General features: G+C 41.9%; 1 protein-coding gene across 2 annotated transcripts in view; it reads left to right on the forward strand.

The window, feature by feature from the left end:
* TNFRSF11A (TNF receptor superfamily member 11a) overlaps positions 1 to 16672 on the forward strand; it is a 38338-nt gene extending 21666 nt beyond the window's left edge. Inside the window, exons 6-10 of one of the 2 annotated variants that reach the window (XM_005300867.4) lie at positions 1671 to 1765; positions 2895 to 3002; positions 4946 to 4998; positions 6971 to 7808; positions 14501 to 16672. In XM_005300867.4, coding sequence (XP_005300924.2) covers positions 1671 to 1765; positions 2895 to 3002; positions 4946 to 4998; positions 6971 to 7808; positions 14501 to 14913 — 1507 coding nt within the window. In that variant the 3' untranslated portion in view covers positions 14914 to 16672. The remainder of the gene's footprint in view (positions 1 to 1670; positions 1766 to 2894; positions 3003 to 4945; positions 4999 to 6970; positions 7809 to 14500) is intronic. The other variant, XM_024107314.3, reaches the window with a different exon arrangement.
* The last annotated feature ends 2551 nt before the right edge of the window (positions 16673 to 19223 follow it).

The raw sequence follows: 19223 nt of genomic DNA on the forward strand, positions 1-19223 counted from the left end.
AGCTGTACATAGCATCATCTGCTTTCCCAGTACCCTCTTCTGTGTGCCTGTGGGTTCGGTAGACATAAAGTAATTCAGTGGGTGGCACCTTGCTGGGATAGGCTACACAATTAAGCAAAATATAATATAACCCAAGAGACTTGCTTTACCATAACGGGGACCAAACTAGTGAAGATGCTACGTGTTAAAATATAAATTAGAAATATAAATTTAAAACTATAGAGCAAATAGGGCTCTCGTAATGAGCACAATACAAAGTGAAAGCAGATAATGCCCTTTAGCTGGACATGTATGTGATCACACCATTACATAACACATACTGCATTACATACCAAAAAAAACCCTACATTAAAAGAATTGTGTTTCGATTGCAAAGATGAGCACTCAAAAGATAGGAAATGACAGATTTGCATTTGTCTGTGCATCCTTAATTCTGTCCCCCTTGTTCATCTAACCCGTGCACTGAGTGAGGCCTGGATCCTGTGGAAAATATAGTATGTGATCATGCAATTAAAGAGAGTATCATAATTCATATGCACCGGGGGCTGAATTAAGGCTCCACAGACAAATGTAAATCTGGCATTTCCTACCTTTTGAGTGTTTGACTTTGCAACCTAAGTAAGGCTCTTGTAATCTAATTTTTAAATATGTAATTTCCTGATTTTTAAAAAAGAAAAATAACTAATTCTGCTATGTACAACCTTAACAATCCCTCATAGCATGTGATCAACAGCCTTTGAACCTTGAACCTTCAACACTGACTGCTGCTACTTGAGTTACAGGGCTAACTATATTAGCGAGCAGCAGGAGAAGGCTTTTCTCACAGAGGGGGGAATGGGTCACTGACACTCAGGGCCGCAAAGAGTATTCAGGGGGCCTGGGACAAAGCAATTTCAGGGGCCCCTTCCATAAAAAAAAATTGCAATACTATAGAATACTATATTCTCGTGGGGGGCCCCTGTGGAGCCCGGGGCCTGGGGCAAATTGCCCCACTTACCTGCTCCCCCCTTCCCCCGGCAGCCCTGCTGACACTGGTCAGGGAAAGCCTGGCCTAGCCTCACTCTCTCGCTCTTGCTCTCCCCCTATCCCCTGGAAGTAGGGGGCTGGGACCATGTGCTGGGAGGAACCTGGCCCCAGTTCTCCTCCTCCCACTCCTGGCCCTGGATACTGAGAAGGGAGTTTGGGGATACTGGAGCCATGCACCAAGTCCAGTGGGTGGAGTCAAAAGTGGTGAGCCTACGTTGGCTTTCACCCCTTCCCATCACTATAGCTGCTCCAGCAGCTCCCACATGTTCCCAGTGCAGAGTTATCTGCTGCTATTGCAGCTGCTTTAGTGAGGCCGGGGCCTGGCACTTTAGAATGTTCCTTTTAGTTTGGCAAGCTGACACCATTTTCCTGAGGAACACAGCAGAGAAAAAGCCATAGTGGCTGTTAACAGTTTATAAATCCACAAAGCCTCAATAGAATTTTATAGGACAAAGAAAATCTTTATGTTGAGGGCTTTCTGCCTGCCAGATTTCAAAGGAAGACAATGGAGGTGTTAGAGATTATTAAAAATTAAAGGCTCTGAGAATCTCTTATAATGCAAAGTGTTAGGCAACCTAAATGGAGGTGTCATTGCCAGTTCTCTACATGATCATCCAGCATTTTTTTTTTCTTTATTTTTGTAGCTGCACAGCTCTGGGAACTGCAGAAGGAGTTCCTGGGACTGATCGGGCAGATGTAGTTTGTGTGGAACCTACGATGTCTGTACAACCACAAGATGGTATATTTCATCATACATAATTATCCATCAGAAAGTATAGGGTAGGATTTTCAAAAGGGCTCAGTGCTGGCATAATTCTGTTCCCACTGAAGCTGGCTTTAAAGGAAGCAGTTGGGCCAATTCTGAGCCTTTTTGAAAATCCCCCTCAAAATATTTTGGTATTAAAGATTATTTTATGCCATTCTGAATTAGAGTGACCAGATGTCCCAATTTTATAGGGACAGTCCCGATATTTGGAGCTTTTTCTTATATAGGTGCCTATTGCCCCCCACCCCGTCCCGATTTTTCACACTTTCTATCTGGTCACCCTATTCTGAATTAACAAGGAGTCTGGTGGCACCTTAAAGACTAACAGATTTATTTGGGCATAAGCTTTCGTGAGTAAAAACCTCACTTCTTCGGATGCATCTGAATTGCAGCTCCTTGTGAAAAATCACACTACAGTCTATGTTCAGTACTGTATACAGCTTTATACTTTTTATTGAAATTACATACCAGATGAGATTGTTATTATAATACCCATTAACTACCATTACAGTTGCAGTTCTGGCTTTTTTGCATTCCTCTAATGTTTAACTATTTAAAAAAAAACCTATGACTTCTGTCTGTGTACTGTTGATAGCGATGGATACTGTGTCAGTCAAAGGCAGCCCTTGATGTCTGATAATGAGGCCCATTGCCTTTTTTATCTTTAATGTGGATGTGCTGCCCCAGCGAGACTGCATGTTTCAGCATGCAGTGAGCAGTCGTGATATGAGGCTTGCACGCTGGGGCCTGTGTAACTCATAGAAACTACCTTCAGAGCCTTTTCAGGCAAATCAAGTGTAGCTCTTGGGCTCCTGGCAGCTTACACTTGAACCCTTCAACTGAGCAAAATTTGGGCATGCCTATATTGGGCTGTCTTCAGAGTTTAAATCTGTAGCTCTTTTTAAGATAGCATTGTAAAGCATGGGCTTGATCAGTCTCCTTGTTATGAAACAAAATGTGTTATAAAGCTATCGGGGTTATTTTAGAAATCTAAGTTCAAATAGAAAAATCTTACTGCATCCAAGTAAGAAAACTAAGCAAGGATTGTATCATTGCTAAGTGTAAGCTGCACACTGATGTGATATTTTTTTTCATCCTACAGAAACAAACAAGATCTTGTATGTTCTGAGTGTTCCAGTCCTCTTTGTGATATTAACCAGTATTATCATACTTATCATATATTACAAAAATAAGGGGAAAGCACTGACAGGTACGTTATGGCTAATGATTTTTAGGAATTCAATTTAATGTGAAATCTGTATTTTTTTAAACGGTGTGATTTGACTTTAGTGGGAATCATCAGGTTAAAAACGCATGCATTGTTTGGAAAATTATATGCTCTACAGTTTATGTATTTTAGCTGGCACAAAGCAGGACTTTGGATTCCCTTTCTCTAGGCCAGAAACATATTAGGCTTATCGCTCTGGTACCCTGTCAAATCAGCTATTGTGCAGTAACTGGTTTGTCAAAATTAGATCTTAGCTAATGTACAGTCCAATGGAGTGCTGTTTATGCATGCAAGGCATGTATTGTGCGGCCTGCATGCCTGACAGCTGTGCTGTAGCCAACTGGCGGCCTGTGGACTATTCTGTCCAGACCCTATGGAGGATTCCATTTTGTAATCTTGGTGTCTTCTGCACAGTGTGACCTCACACACACCATACATGCGAGGTCACACTGAATGGAGGATGCAATTTTGGACTGCCTTATTAAAACTGTCACGGCATGCCACTAGTACAATCACATATCTGAGAACGTGATCAAGCTTGTTGTTTGGACTAGGGACTTGATACAGTATTACTGTAATAGTGGAGAAATGTGATTTTCATGTATTGTCAATGGCATTAAATATTATTAACATGGGGGAAATGCTGCAGCGATTGCTGCATGAATGTCGATGCATCTGCAGAAACTCATTTTAACATCTATGCATTAGTTGATTTAAGCAAACTGTTATTACTCCTTTTGCATTTACTTCCTCCTCCTGGAAATCTTTTTCTCATCTGTCCTTTTCCCCCTTTCATTTCCTCAGCCCCACCTGCCTGGGTATTTTGTGCCATTCTTCTCCTGCATTGTTTAAATAAACTTTTAAATAGTGTTTTATAAGTTAGCTACCACGTCCACACTAAATGCCTGTCACCCTAAATCAGGAATCCTTTGGATGGGCTGGAGATAATGGTGACCCTCATAGTAAACCAAACATTTTAGATTCAGCACAGGTTATACTGGAATCCTCTTAATCCGGATTTCCATCACTCTACAGCCCGCTCCAGTAAGTGGCCTTTCATGCCCTTTAAGAGAAATTCCAGACTGACAGATGATACCACTTAAATAGCAACACTGCTGTCTGGGCTCTGCAGAGCCCAATCAAGTTAGTGCCTTCTCCCAGTTTCTGCAGGCCAGTATCTACAGTGGAGTGGATAGTAGGTGTGTGTACTTGGCATGAATGGAACAAACTAATAGCCAAGACCAGGCAGTGGCTACATACTTGATATGTGTTCCACTTGTTCTACAAACACAGAGAACCAGCATAATATAAAAAGCACACAAGGCCCAGCACGACAAAATCCCCATAAACTATAATTACTGTCCTTGTGAAGCAGCAGTCGCTGTTATAAAGCCTCATTGGATTTAAACCTTTTCCTTCAGAGATGTTTAATTTAGTACATTTCCCAATTAAACACATTCCAATTAAGCGGAACAGACTGTATTAAAAACTGCCATCCTGTGGTGGTTTCGGGGTGTGTGTGCAGGGGGTGGGGTTTCCCACTTTGGTCTCCTCATTGCTATTTGGGCATTCATGTGACACCTCTTGAAATAGACTAACCAATTGTATGGTTGCAACTGGGTCGATCTGAGGCCAGTCATAGCTTGTTGACATGTGACCAGGAATAAAGCCCCATTTGATGTGGAACATAGTTTAACCACATTCTATTTTAGGACCTTATAGACATTTGTTCCATAAGGATGTATCCAATTCAAGTTATAATGAATGCTCAGCTAGACAGTCGCTTGGTCTTTTGAGCAGAGTCAATAAAAACAATCTGGACAGTTAGGTTTCATTTAATGTAGGGGATTATGGATAACTGTATATTATTTGATCTGTGATTGACTTAAGAAAGCCTGCTAAACACTATTTTGTTTCCCCTACAGCAGATCTACAGCAGTGGGCTAATGAAGTATGCAGCCAAATAAAAGGGACGAAGGTAAACTCTAATGTTCTAAATTTTTCACTGTGGTTATGCTTTGCTAATTCCTTTCCTGACCCTCATGGCAGCCTCGACACATAGTACAGATAAATGAGGCCATAGATTTCTCTCCCACCATTCAGTAACTATTGTACCACCCAAGGAAAGACACTAGTAGGTGATCTGGTAGTTACAACAAAGGACAGAGAACTGATAGCATTCTGGCTTTAATTCCTGTAGACAATGAGCCAAGTTTTGCTCTAAGTTACACGAGTGTCACTCCTATGAGTCAAGTATCAAAGGGGTAGCCGTGTTAGTCATGCTCCTATACGTCTGTTAGTCTATAAGGTGCCACAGGACTCTTTGCTACTCCTATGAGTATGACACTCAAGGTAAACTGACAGCAGAATTAGGCCCATTGACTCATTGTGTGACCATGGGCATACCATTTGAATTCTTTCCTCCCACTCTACATAGCTAGAAGATAAGGACTTCTCTTTGCAGTCTACAGAAATAGCTATTCTTTTCTGAACACTAGGGATGATTTGCCTTATATTCCTTTTTATTTTAAGCCCTTGGTGTCAGTTAATTATGTTAATTGTTCTAGTGTACTAGGGCTTTTTAATCATTGGGTAATCCCAGGAAAATTCCTGTAAATGCCATTTTTATGCTCATCGTAGAAAGTAGCCAAATGAAGAAATGGAGGGAATTTGTGGGCAGGGTCACTGAACATATAAGGCCTGAGTCTTCTCTCACTTCAGTCTAAATCAGGAGTCTAAAACAGCCATTCATGTCAGAGGAATTGAAGGTGTGTAAAACTGGTGTAAGTAAGAGAATAATCAGCTCTTCCTTTATAAAAATGAGGGAGAGTATTTAAGGTCAAATCCTCTGCTGAGGTAAATGGTCACTGCTACATTGACTTCAGTAGAGTTTCACACAAAGAAGAGAATTTGACCCTTAGAATTTAGAGGATTTCAAATCTAGTATAGGTTAGATCTGGGCATCAAACTTTAAAGAATAGCCCATTATTAAGAGGAAAACCTCTTGTGCTTTAAATTGTAGCTTTTCTCTGAAAAGTGACTGTAAAAATGGCACCATGGATTCCGCATTTATTGTCTCAACAATTTCCAGGTCATATGTGCTCCGTTCACAAGTAAATGTTTTTTGAACTCTCTGCCTTGCAAGCTCACCCTGAGTTCTGAAAGCCAACCTGGATTCTTCATGCATCACCACCATTAATAAAGGTTCTGCCCAGGGCCGCCCAGAGGATTCAGGGGGCCTAGGGTCTTCGGCGGCGGGGTCCCCCACTGCTGAATTGCCACCGAAGACCCGGCGCTTCAGCGGCGGGTCCCGGGGCGGAAGGACCCCCCGCCGCCGAATTGCTGCCGAAGACCTGGAGCGGAAGAAGCGCCGAAGGCCCGAGCCCCACAAGAGTTTTCCAGGGCCCCCGGAGCGAGTGAAGGACCCCACTCCAGAGGCCCCAAAAACCTCTCATGGGGGCTCCTGCAGGGCCCGGGGCAAATTGCCCCACTTTCCCGCCCCCCCCGGGGCGGCCCTGGTTCTGCCCTCAGTGTCACCTGTGCAAACCTCATTGCCTTCAATGGGCTTGCTCAGGTGTAACTGATTGGACCTTAGTAACAATTCTGTCAATGAGACAGAAGGAAGAATAAAATCTAACTCACTCTTTCTTAGCTGTTTTGGCTCTTTAGAGCCAACAGGAGCAATAACCAGTTAAAAATTTATTTTTGTCACTCGCGGGAGCAATTTGACTGTGAATACACACAAGGAGCAGACCTGTCCAGTAAGATCCTTGTCACATATCCAAGCAGAATTACATTTTATGGGTCAAAAATGAAGGTGGTGCTGCTCTAAGTCATCAACTGCAACTCAAGAATATTAAGTTCTCTAAATATCATTTCTGCTGTGCTAAGAAAAATAATATTCTGATGACCTGTTTATTAAACATCTTTTTCTTTTGGATTTTGTTTAGGAATCCCCCCAAGAGCCATTTGTTAATATAAACATGGTGAACGCTACAAGTCCTCAGCCTTCTGAAGGAATATATTTGCTAGCCCTTGATGACTATATTTTTTCTGAAGACCTGGGTTGCCCAAATGGGCACACTCTCTATGGGAAAGGCAGCCCAGATACAATCCACTATGACTTGGGAGAGAACATCCCAACATTGTCTTTAGCAACAGAGTCTGAGGATGACCACTTCAGGCAGATTCCCATGGAAGATGAATATGTAGATAGAGCTCCCCATGCCCATGGTTATTTACCTTTATTGAGTCAGCCTGACAGTAAATCTGTGTCACCATTTTCAGAGCCACTGGAGGTAGGGGAGAATGATAGCTTAAGTCAGTGCTTCACAGGAACTGAGAGCATGGTGGATTTAACAGGCTGCTATAGCTCTGATCCTTCACGCGGCATGGACTGCATCCATGTCTCCTCAGACAAATACCTACAGAAATCTTGCCATTGCACCTGTAGTCATATGAAGGAGACAGAGAGAAAGGACACAGATCACTTCCCAGTGAACCCTGAGTCAGTGAACAACTGCATGGGCTGTGGGGTTTCATCTAGGGAATCTCCTAGGAAGTGGAGCGAACCCTTTTGTGCAGCAGTTGACTATACCACAGCCTCACCGGAAAATGGACTTTATCCACAGTGCACCTGTGGCTTGGACTTTCCCTCTGCAGGTCAGAGTACTTTAGCAAGCAATCCTGGCATGGAAGATACTCCCTCTGAAGGTACTGACACAAAGTACCAGAAAACAAACGGAAGCACTTCTGGGGCAAATTGTAGCACTTCAGAACAAGCATCGGGTAAGCAACCCCTCCAGCAGGCTCGCTCTACATACTATCATATAGGATTATCCTTCATACTTTCCCCATATTCTTTTACTTTGAATCTCAGTGCAGGATATGGTTTGGGGGAAGGAGTGATTAATAAAATGAAGCTTTTTTTTATTATTATTTATTTGCCTTGCAGTTACTTTCAATGACCAGGATGAAAAAGCCAGGACATTTGTTTTCTATTGGACTCTGGAAATGGTCTAGACCCAATGAGGTTTCATGCTGGTGCCAGTGGTTATTCTCCACCCAACAAGGAAACCTCCATCCTCTGGCTCCCGCTACAGAGCCCAGACAGTTTATGCTGTTGTCTAAATATTTTGATAGTGGAACAAAGTGGATTCATTGCACTTTCGTCTCCCATCATGAAGTTCTCAGTTAAACACCAATCAAAAGCATGAAATTTGCAGTTAAACACCATTATAACTGACAAGTAAAAACAGGCCCAATTTTCTGTTTGTTTAACTCTTGCTCTTTATTATTTTTAACACAGCAAAATGAATTTTAAAATAATTGGATGCACACTGTTGTTCTGCCCACACACTCACTTCTGTCTTCTTAATAATTCTGGAACCCATTTATTTAGTTTATTCTTAAATAGCCAAATGACAAACAGGGGGGAAAAAATTGAATAGAATGACTTAGGGGCTAACACCTGTCCCCCAGTAGTGACCCTTTCTGAACTGATTCCTTAAGAGCCACTACACCAGGGGTTGGCAGCGTTCGGCACGCGGCTCGCCAGGGTAAGCACCCTGGCGGGCCGGGCCAGTTTTATTGGCCTGCTGACGCGGCAGGTTTGGCCGATCACGGACCCACTGGCCGCGGTTCGCCGTCCCGGGCCAATGGGGGCGGTGGGAAGCTGCGGCCAGCACATCGCTCGCCCGCGCCGCTTCTCGCCGCCCCCATTGGCCCGGGACGGCGAACCGCGGCCAGTGGGGGCCGCGATCAGCCGAACCTGCTGCGTCAGCAGGTAAATAAAACTGGCCCGGCCCGCCAGGGTGCTTACCCTGGCAAGCCGCATGCCGAACATTGCCGACCCCTGCACTACACTCTCCGCCTCAAAATTCTCTTCAGTACCCACATCTAGGGTGAACAGATAATAAGTATAAAAAATCGGGATGGGGGTGGGGGAGTGATAGGCACTTATATAATACAAAGACCCAAATATTGGGACTGTCCCTATAAAATCAGGACATCTGGTCACCCTATCCACATCTGCTACAATGATATAAGAAATCATCTATTTATGATGGCTCTAGGAACAGATGATGTTCAGTTGTTCCATTTAAATTATTTTTAAGGGGGGGAAGTATATAGAGAAACTATATATTTATATGTCTGTCTTCCCACCTTTTATGTGTCACTAGTAGTTTTAGACTGTAATCTCTTCAGGGCAGCAACCCTGTCTTTATATATGCTTTTATGATGTCTAGCAGAATGGGACCTTGGTCTTGATGAAGGCCTCTGGGTACTATGGTTATACAAATATTAATAATAGGCAATCGCCCTTCTATAAATGCATATTATACCTTAGAGTAGTGTCCTGGGGCATTCATGTCAACCTGCCAAGGCCCAAATGTGGTCTGTAATGTGTCAGAGGCCCCCACAAAAAAATGTTATCCACATGGGAGACTTAAAATACTACAGGATTCATTCCTCTGTTAGAAATGACTCATTCTGTTATACATGATTTGTGTGGAACGTAGGTACCTTTGGGGCTAAAATGAGGGACATCTGAGGTATGCCTAGAGGTCAAGTCCTTTTTGACACTAGCAGAATGTCACTCCTCTCTTTAAATCCGACAGTAGAATGAAGAGAGAGTTATTATGGAGCAGAGGGGCAGGGGAGATTAGGGATTGGGGAGCAGAGAGAAAGGGGAGTTTGGACTCACACGTGAATGGAAGTGTGTCTAATCTGGTCTGCTATTTAATTCTCTTGGTGTAGTTTTAATTGTATAGGCACCACTGCATGCCTTCACGTACTATAGTGCTACCTGGTGAAACCTGAGCATGCATACTGTGTTATTTATTTACAAGCAACATATGACTGCTGTGAGGGCCTTTTAGCCAATTCTAAAATAGTAATTTTTAATTAATCAAACTCAAAATGCACAGTTCATGTGTTCTTTTTCTGCTTATGGAATGGGAATGTTCTGAGGGAAATATCGATGTGTACATGTGAACTGGAATAGGGCTTAGTAAATGATTCCATTCTGAGTCATGCTTAAGAACTAGCTGTGGGTTTATAAGAAGCATTAATGAAATCCTCTGTGAAGTTCTAGGTCAGAAAAAGACACACAACATACGTTTTGTAACTGTCTCAATATGGATTGACATAGTACTGGAACTATGTAGGTGAGTGAACAGGGGCAGCACCACCTCTTCCTAGTGGTGGGGCTGAGGTGAGGTAGACAGAAAATTGCGGGGTTGCCCTATACATCTTGCGGGTGCACACACTTATTTTTTTAACAATATGTACCTAAATATGTATATTGTCTGTTATCCTCAAAAGGAGAATAAAAATATATATACAGACAGATCAGTTTTAAACTACATCTCTGGCAGCTCACTGGTGCAACATTTATTCACAGAAAATCAATAGGAGAAAAACTAAGCCAATAAATAAATAAGCTAATAATACTAATAATATTAACAATAAACATGCAAACTTCTGAGAAAAATTACTGGTTAAATAATACTAATAGCTAATTACTTTAAATCGGAGAATATACTGTATTATATTTTTAAATTAGCCATTTGCACATGCAAAAAAACCAAAACAACAACACACACACACTATTATTTAAAACAAAATAAATAACAACCAACAAAAACTAAGTACACCTTTTTTCCTTAGCCAATTGAGCCCATATTTCCATTCCAGCCAAATCAAAACCCAATCAAATACAATCAGAAAATTCAAACCATTTTAAAGCTGTTTTTTGGAGGGGAGTTCACTCTTGCTTTAACTGTTGTGCGCCCACCTAATTCACAGTCTTTGTAAAAGTAACAAAAGCAATTCGGTCTTAACTAAATGAACTGCCAATTAATACAAAAATAGCACAAAAAAATAAAGCACTACCAATAAAGCACAAAAACAGCATTTGACAGGCAGCAAAAATCAAGATGTAATTTCTTAAACATACATTGTGGGGCAAGTGTTTCTCAAGGTTTCCACTAAACCAGTGAAAAACTGACATACGTTATGAAACAAAAAAATGCATGTACGAAGATTGAGCTACTACTTACCGCAGAGAAGAAGTTTCACTTAAGGACAATCCGTCCATTGTTGTGATTTGCAGCAAAGGAATTGATGGCATCGTCAGGGGAGGCCTTAGGGGTGGGCAACTGTCCAGAGCACCATAGTCAGTGCCTTGGTCGGGGGGGCTCCATGGTCAATGCCACCCCACATGCACATAGTCAGTCCAAGGCTCCTTTAACCTCTAAGAGCTGGGCCCGGAACTGGAAGAGGCACAGCTGGGGGCACTCCAGCTGCTAGTCCTGTATGGGCTGGGGCTTCCTCTTCCCCTACAAGGGCCACTCCTGAGGCCGGGTCAGACCAACTTCTGGGAACCTCCCGTGGCTGCAGGAAACTTTACAACCCCGCACTTTCCTGCCGCCATTGCTCCCCAGCCATGGTGGGAGGTGTCACTGTATGGGGAGCTGCCCCCCGATTTGCCTGGTGCCATTTTCCCTCAGGCCAGCCCTGGACATCATCAGCATTCAGAGCGGGGTGGCTGGCAGCAGCAGCAGCTGCTGGCTGGGTGCCCAGCTCTGAAGGCAGTGCCACTGCCAGTAACAGCGCAGAACTGCATAAGTAAGGGTGGCATGGTATGGCATTGCCATCCTTACTTCTGCGCTATTGCTGGCAGCGGTGCTGCCTTCAGAGCTGGGCCACCGACCAGCAGCCGCAGCTCTCTGGCTGCCCAGCTCTGAAGGCAGTGGAGAAGTAAGGGTGGTAATACCACACCATGCCACCCTTACTTATCATAACATTAGACCATTGCGCTGGGAGGAGTAGCTATGAGTAGGGGGCTAAGGCAAATTTTGGGGTGGACATAGGTCCAACAACCACCCCCGCACCAGCACTGCCACTGTTTGAGAATTTGTGGCATGTCAGCTTTGTGAAATAGAACTGGCTTCAAAATGGGGGGAAATTGCCACAAAAATTCCAAGGAAATATTTGTCTTTTTTACTAATCAGTATTCAAAATTTAAATGAAAAATGTTGAACTGCCCTATCATGAAAGACTTTTGGCATGTAAATATAAATCTGCAAATCAAAGTGTTCAGTTACATGGGTCTGAGCCTTCAGGTGCCAATTCATAATGTTCCAAATTTTGGAGGAGTTGAAACCTGTAGTGTGTGTTCATGCCCATCTCTAGTATTGACTATAAATAGAACTTTTAGAAGCCCTTTGTGAACCTAGGACACAGAATTTGAGGGGACCACCTGAGTCATCGAGTCCAGTCCCCTGCTATCACAGGCAAGCCTCCTTCTGGAGGATTAAGGGTTGAATGCTACAAAGGAGTTAAGCTCCTAACTTCTATTGAAGTCAATGAAAGTTAGGGACCTAACTTCTTCAGAACATTCACCCCTGAGTGAATCAAGAATTAGGAATGGGTACAGAGTCTTTTTCATCTAAGTTCAAATCCTGTCCAAGTCAGTAGCAACCAACAGTCATTACCACATGAAAGCTGCTTGGTGACATGTGCAAAGTGAGTTTGTGGCCACCTTCCAGTTCTCAGTAGGTAATTGTAACAAAAAAAAACCAACAACCCTATAATCCTACAATACCAAGCAACTGGCAGTCTTGGTAGAGAAACCAAAGGACTGAATGCTTGTGGAGAGTATCCCTATAGGTCTGGGTTTTATATATATTTGGTAGGGCAAAGTGGACAGCTTTCATTAACACTCTCTGGGGAAAGAGGATTTCAGTATTCACCTCTTCTATCAACCTGGCACCTTTAATAAGCAGTTAAGAATCCCATATCACATTCAGCAAAGCATTAATTGACTTCTATTTAACTTTCATGTAGTTTATCTAAAATTGCTGTTCTACAAATAAACACTGGTGAATGTTCATGCAGTGTTTTGGATGTAGCAAGCACTATGGAAATGCTAAGGGTTATTACTCTAACCAAAAATCCAGCATTTGTGACATCAGCATCATGTTGATGGCAGGGAATTGTGACACCTGGATTGGGCCTTCACCAAAGAAACAGCTTGGGCAGGAAATAAGGCAGTGCCTAAAAGAGAGAACTTTTAGTCGTATATCATGGTAATCAACGATAATTGGAAAGAAAATACAGAAATAGTGTGGTGGTTTTTAGTTAAAGTAAATAATATTGCTAAAGTGAGCCTTTTTAAAAAAGAAGTCCAAGTGCCACCAAACTGTGTTATAGATGTACTCATGTATGAATTTATTATCATTTACTGGAATTCAGTTATGGCATGCAAACATCACTGTTTACTGACAACACCAGGTTGTTCTGGGGTAGGCCATGCCTTATAAAGGGTGATTGTAAGTGGGTTCCTCTTTAAAATTAATGAATAACTGCAGTGACAGGGTTATAAAAAATGCTGATTTTAAAGTATTAAAACATGCCAATAAAACATCACAAATTTCTAAACATCTATAGGACCTGTCCATAAAAACTGATTAAGTAATCTGTAGTAGGAAGAATACCTCTTAGGGAAAGAGAGAGAGAGAGAAAGTGTGTGCACTAATAATACTCAGCTAAAGCTGTTTTTATTGTTTTATTTGTTTGAACTGAGGGAAAGTTAATTCTTCTCAGCATTTCCCATAATTCTTGTATGAATTTTGAAATTTCAGGGCTTCATCCTGCTCTTATTTAAATTAATGGCAAAATGCCATTGTCTTCAGTGACACCATGATCGGGCTTGTAGTATAAACTCACTTATGCCTGCCATGCACACCTCATGGCCAAACCTTTTAAAAGAGGTTTCTATTATCATTCTAGTAGAATTTGGTGACACAGGCCATGATCCCGCAATGTGCTCAACATGGGTGGATCCCTGTGTCCATGCAGAGCCCCATTAAAGTCACTGAGCATATAGCCGGATCTGGGTCATAGAGTATAATCTCATGTGCTCCTAGGATTGCCCCATCCATACGCTCTACACTAACAGACCTTCTAGAGTCCAATATCCAGGGCTGTATGGATGGCAATAACCTTTTTAAGTCTTTCAAATTTTATTTAATTAAATTTATTGCATAGTCTACATAATAATTTCAATCATTTGAAAATCACTATAGTGATTGGTAATCTATAAATATCTAAAGCATAGCTATATATTCAAAGGGACAGACAATGAGCATTTTACACATAGATTATGGGTGGAGCATTTTCCAGCATAATCTGGGTTTGTGTACGTGAGAGCAAATTCAGGAGGGTTTGCTGCAGGTAGCTGGAGGAGGAGAGTATATAGCAAAAGATCTCTCTCTTGCCTCCAGGTGATGAGTTTGAAAGGGAGAAATTTTCCTACCATCCCAGCTAGACACACTTGGATGACAGGTTTGGTGCTGGGAGGGAAAATAACAGGAATCAAATTCACTCAGCTAAATATTCATCTCATGAGACAAAATTCTAACAGAAAATATTAATCACGCATATATGCTTTTTTCCCCCCTCCCTTTCCCTAGGAAATGTGACTGGAAACAGTAACTCGACATTTATATCAAGTGGACAAGTAATGAATTTTAAGGGCGATATAATTGTTGTCTATGTTAGTCAAAACTCCCAAGAGGGGACAGCCGCTACTGGAACAGCTGATGAGAATGTGGGGAGTCCAGTGCAAGAGGAAAACCTGAACCGATGCGAGACTTTTGCAGGCAACACCCAACAATACAAAGAAAAATATGCTGATGCTAATCCAGCCTGCGCTGCAGAGAACGAAGGACTAAATAGCACGGGGGAATATGAGAGAAGGCTGGGGCCTGTGGTTCAAGAAGAAAACCAAGACAGTCAGGATAGGAAGTGCTGCCACAGTGGGGCCTTTCAACCTGTGCAAGAGGAAGGAAAGCCAGGACAATTTTCAGAGAAAGCATTGCATTGATGGGAATCAACAGCTGTTTGCTCACTCTTAGTATTTGACTGAAACACCATTAATACTGAGGGACTGTATAACAGCCAGTGAATGATATTAATGGTATGCACAGTTGTGTTAGCTGCTCAGAGGCCAGGTTGCCATGACTGGTTCATTAGATCTGAGACCTTTATTATTCCTGGTGTCTCTTGGGGACTTCATCAAATGGAACCGACAATTCCATGGTAAATGCCTGTGATGCTATCACTGTGGAAATTATTAGTGAAGACAGACATAAGTGTAAAGCTGCTATCATTGCAGAAATATCTGATGGGAAGGAAATCTACTTCCCCACAATTGTACAGGTTGTTCAAGACTTGCTGTCCATTCCCTTATCCTTGGGACATAAAGTGGAAGACTTTAATTAATTTAGATTGTAAACTCTTTGGGACGGGGATTGTGTGTGTGTGTGTGTGTGTGTGTGTGTGTACACAACACCTAACATATTGTGAATGCTACTAGAGTACAAATACTAATTATGATTAATATTCAGAAGGTAAACCATAAGTATTGACCAATATTTTTCCCTAATGACATTTGGACAAGAATTTGGGAAAAGATTAAGTCAAGCCCTTGTGCACGGCCTTTCTCTTTCCCTATTCCCTTGCATTTGCCATGAGAACCTTCCATCTAGATTTAATTCTGCCTTATTAACCTGAGTATCACTGTGCAATGATCCTATTGGCCTCATGTGAAGATGAACCATGCACTTCCATGATCCACATGATCAGAGATCTAATTAGAATGAGAATCACCCGTCCACTGGGAGGAGCATCTTTTACTTGAAGATTTCTTGTTAGGAAGGATCTTCTGAAAAGCTCTAAAGCCACCAGGCCTTCTGTATAGCTGCTCCAGTTTGCAATAACATTTCTGTAGGTGAAGACCACCTAAAATCCTGTGAGCAGGCAGTTTATTGAATCATCATTAGATGCCCATTTATAGATAAAAAGAAAGGAGATAGTCCCCTTGCATATTGCTTGCACAAATGGAGATTACACATTTTGCAGTCCTCTTTAAAAATAAACAAACAAAAAACCACCTATGTGGGAGAATTCCAGTTTAGAGATCTGGGTTGGCTGAATTCTGCTGAGAAGGAGAATTCCTCCACTCATTCCTTGGTAAATTAGCTACTTAGAGAGAAGGGAAAAGACAGTGGTTCAAGAAGGGATGTGTGTGTTTCAAGCCTCAGTTACCCCTCTTTCCATTGTTTGTGTGTGCCGCAATGGAAGGGAGAGAGCTAGAAAGAGGGCGGTGAAATCATGGCTCTATTCATGTCATTTACCATTGACTTCAGTGGCACCATGATTTCACCAGAAGAATTCAACAATCTCTTTGAATAAAGTGTGAAAGAGCTTCAAACATCAGTATGAAAAATGGGTGTGTCAGCCTGGGTGCTGTTATGACTCCATGATGGGAAATTTAACATGCCAGAAGGTACAATGCTTTTCCCTGTTCCAGACTGAACCCAAACTGAAATATCCATTCCACGATTACCAACTTTCTGCTGTGTTGCTTGGGTTCCCTGCCTTGCTGCTCAGTCACTGACCCAAAATTAATTTCTGCATCTATGTAATTTAGTTTGCAAGCACTCTGGGGCAGGCACTGTTGTTCACTATGTGTTTGTACAATGGGGCCTAACATATTAGGATCCCAATGTTGATTGGTGCTATGACTGCTATTGTAATACAAATAATTAATAATAAATTCCTAAAGATCTTTTTCAGCAAAAGCACGATTTTATTACATTACCTGGAGGAAATTAAATTACATCGTTATATCCTCCAATGTCATTTTTGGCAAAAACTCAAATGTGAATATAAAAATCCTCCCACTAGTATGCCTAGGCAATACATGTCTGTTGTTTGATTGTCACCCTGTGCCCTAGTGATTCCCACAGGAACAGCATAGGGTAACCTGTGGAACTGTATATTGACAGTCCATACCTTAAGAAAGGAAGAAAAGAAAAGAAATCTTCGCTTTTTAGATCTCAGCTCATTAATATACACACCTTTATACTCATCCGTAGTTCAAGGCAGTGTGAGAGTAAGAAATGGGGCTCTTAATTTTAAAAGTTGATATTTTAGTCTGTGTCTTAAAGACTATTGGTGGTTTGTGTCATCTCGGACGATTCCTTCTTGTGAGTTGAATGTGTATTATAAACTGAATGGAATGCTGAGTGAAGACTCTAGACATCTGATTGGCTAAGATGCAGAGCATTTATCTGAGTAACCATGCAGATTTTAGACCACTTAGAAGAATGGAGCTTTAAAAAGAAAGCTGGTCTAAACCTTAACTAGACCTAGCATTCCACTATAATTCTCTAGCAATGCACTGTAGATACCAGTTGAAACGTTATCATCAACTAAAAAATAATTAATGCACCTATTTTTTAAAAGCAATAACAACCTATCCCTCTGGTATTTCCAGGCGAGGTAAAGCTGTCCAGCACAGTACAGTGACGTACGTAGAGAATCAGGAGTCCGGGTTTCTGGATTCTATGCCCAGCTCTGCCATGGACCTACTCATTTGACTAGGAGCAATTCACTTAACCTTCCTGTGCCTCAGTTTAACCATCTGAAAAACAAGGATACTATTACTCACCTTCCTCGTGTGAGTGTTGGAAGGCTTAAATAATTAATGCATGTCAAGATCCTCAAACGAAAGGTGCTATAGAAGTGCAAAATATTGTTATTGATGGAATCAAGTGCATCTTGGACCATTAAGCCTCCCAGCTGATAATTAAGATCCAGGAAATGTCATCTGCTGAGACAATTATAACTTAAATATGTCAAAGCAGCAAAGAGTCCTGTGACACCTTCTAGACTAACAGACGTATTGGAGCATGAGCTTTTGTGGGTGAATACCCACTTCATCGGATGTATTCACCCACGAAAGCTCATGCGCCAATACGTCTGTTAGTCTAGAAGGTGCCACAGGACTCTTTGCTGCTTTTACAGATCCAGACTAACACGGCCACCCCTCTGATACTTAAATATGTCATTCCTTTTTCAGTGCAGTAACACTGAGAGGCAGAGAATGGATCAGTGCTTTATTGAACTACTTTGCTGCATCCTAAGCCATATCTCAGATTGCCATAAAAGTCTCTCAGCCCCATCTACAGTACGAAAGCAGCCATCCTGAGGACCAAGTTATCACATGGTTCCCTCTTGTGGTATAGATAGAACTTTACTGCTACAGCTCTGAATATGGTGAGCTCCTAGCTACACTACAAGAAGAAACTATATTTTAATCATTTCAGGGTCAATTGTGTTATAATTGGGTCTCCCACGTGACTGTTTTCATAATGCAGGTGTGCTTTATGGATTGATGGATTGGGTGAAGCTCTAATCTGAACTCCTGCTTCACTCTTTTCCAGAGGGAAGGCTTTTGGTTGCTGAGAGAAACTAAATAACCTCTTTGTCCATAGAAATGATTTAACAAAAGGTGTGTCTTCCCCCAGTACTTATTATAATGCAAGCAAAGATAAGATAATAAAAAGGGTAGTTTTGCAATGAGTATGATATTTCACTGGTGGGATGTTCGAAGTCACCTAGGAATTTAAACATTCAATTCCCATTTATTTCTAAAGTAGCCTATGTAGCATCTCTCCCTATGATGCTACCTATTACATCTTTCTCCCTGAAGGATTCCGACATGCATTGCAAATTATGTACCTATTCAGTGCTCCTAGGCTGAGAGTGCACCAGCCATTCAACATACAACATTGGGCAGAGGAGGTGAAATTTTTGGCTATGGACACTGGGACAAACCCCTCTGCCTCTGAAAAATGCCAGGGGTCACAGGGCCTGTTCACCCTTTAGTGGCCTTGAGTCTACAACGCTACACTCTTGGACAGAGGCTGACTATGGTGTCATGAGAGGTTGTGGCATCTCTGAAGGGAGCACCCTTAATATAAAGTCACTTGTACTTATCAATTGAGTTCCTATAGTGTGCTCTTCCACACGGTATCTGAGCAACTAAGCTGCTCTCCATGCTACAAGATAGACCTTGTTGCAGCCAGGTCCCCAGCAGTTATTCTCATGCTGTACACCACCACCGTTCAGTTCACACAGAACCCCTCTTCTCAACGTCATCCAAAACAAACAGAATTCAGAGCTGCTTTACACAGACAGAGCCAAAATCCATGGTAAAATTAATACAAAATCTTTGTATGAGAAAGTTGCTTCAGGACACATACTACATGTTATTAATCTGGTATTTGACAAAAATACTGGCGCCGCATTTCTTCGCAGTCTGATAAAATGGGAAGTGTGAGGAAT

Source organism: Chrysemys picta, chromosome 2 (assembly GCF_011386835.1).
Source record: "Chrysemys picta bellii isolate R12L10 chromosome 2, ASM1138683v2, whole genome shotgun sequence".
Lineage (NCBI taxonomy): Eukaryota > Metazoa > Chordata > Testudines > Emydidae > Chrysemys > Chrysemys picta.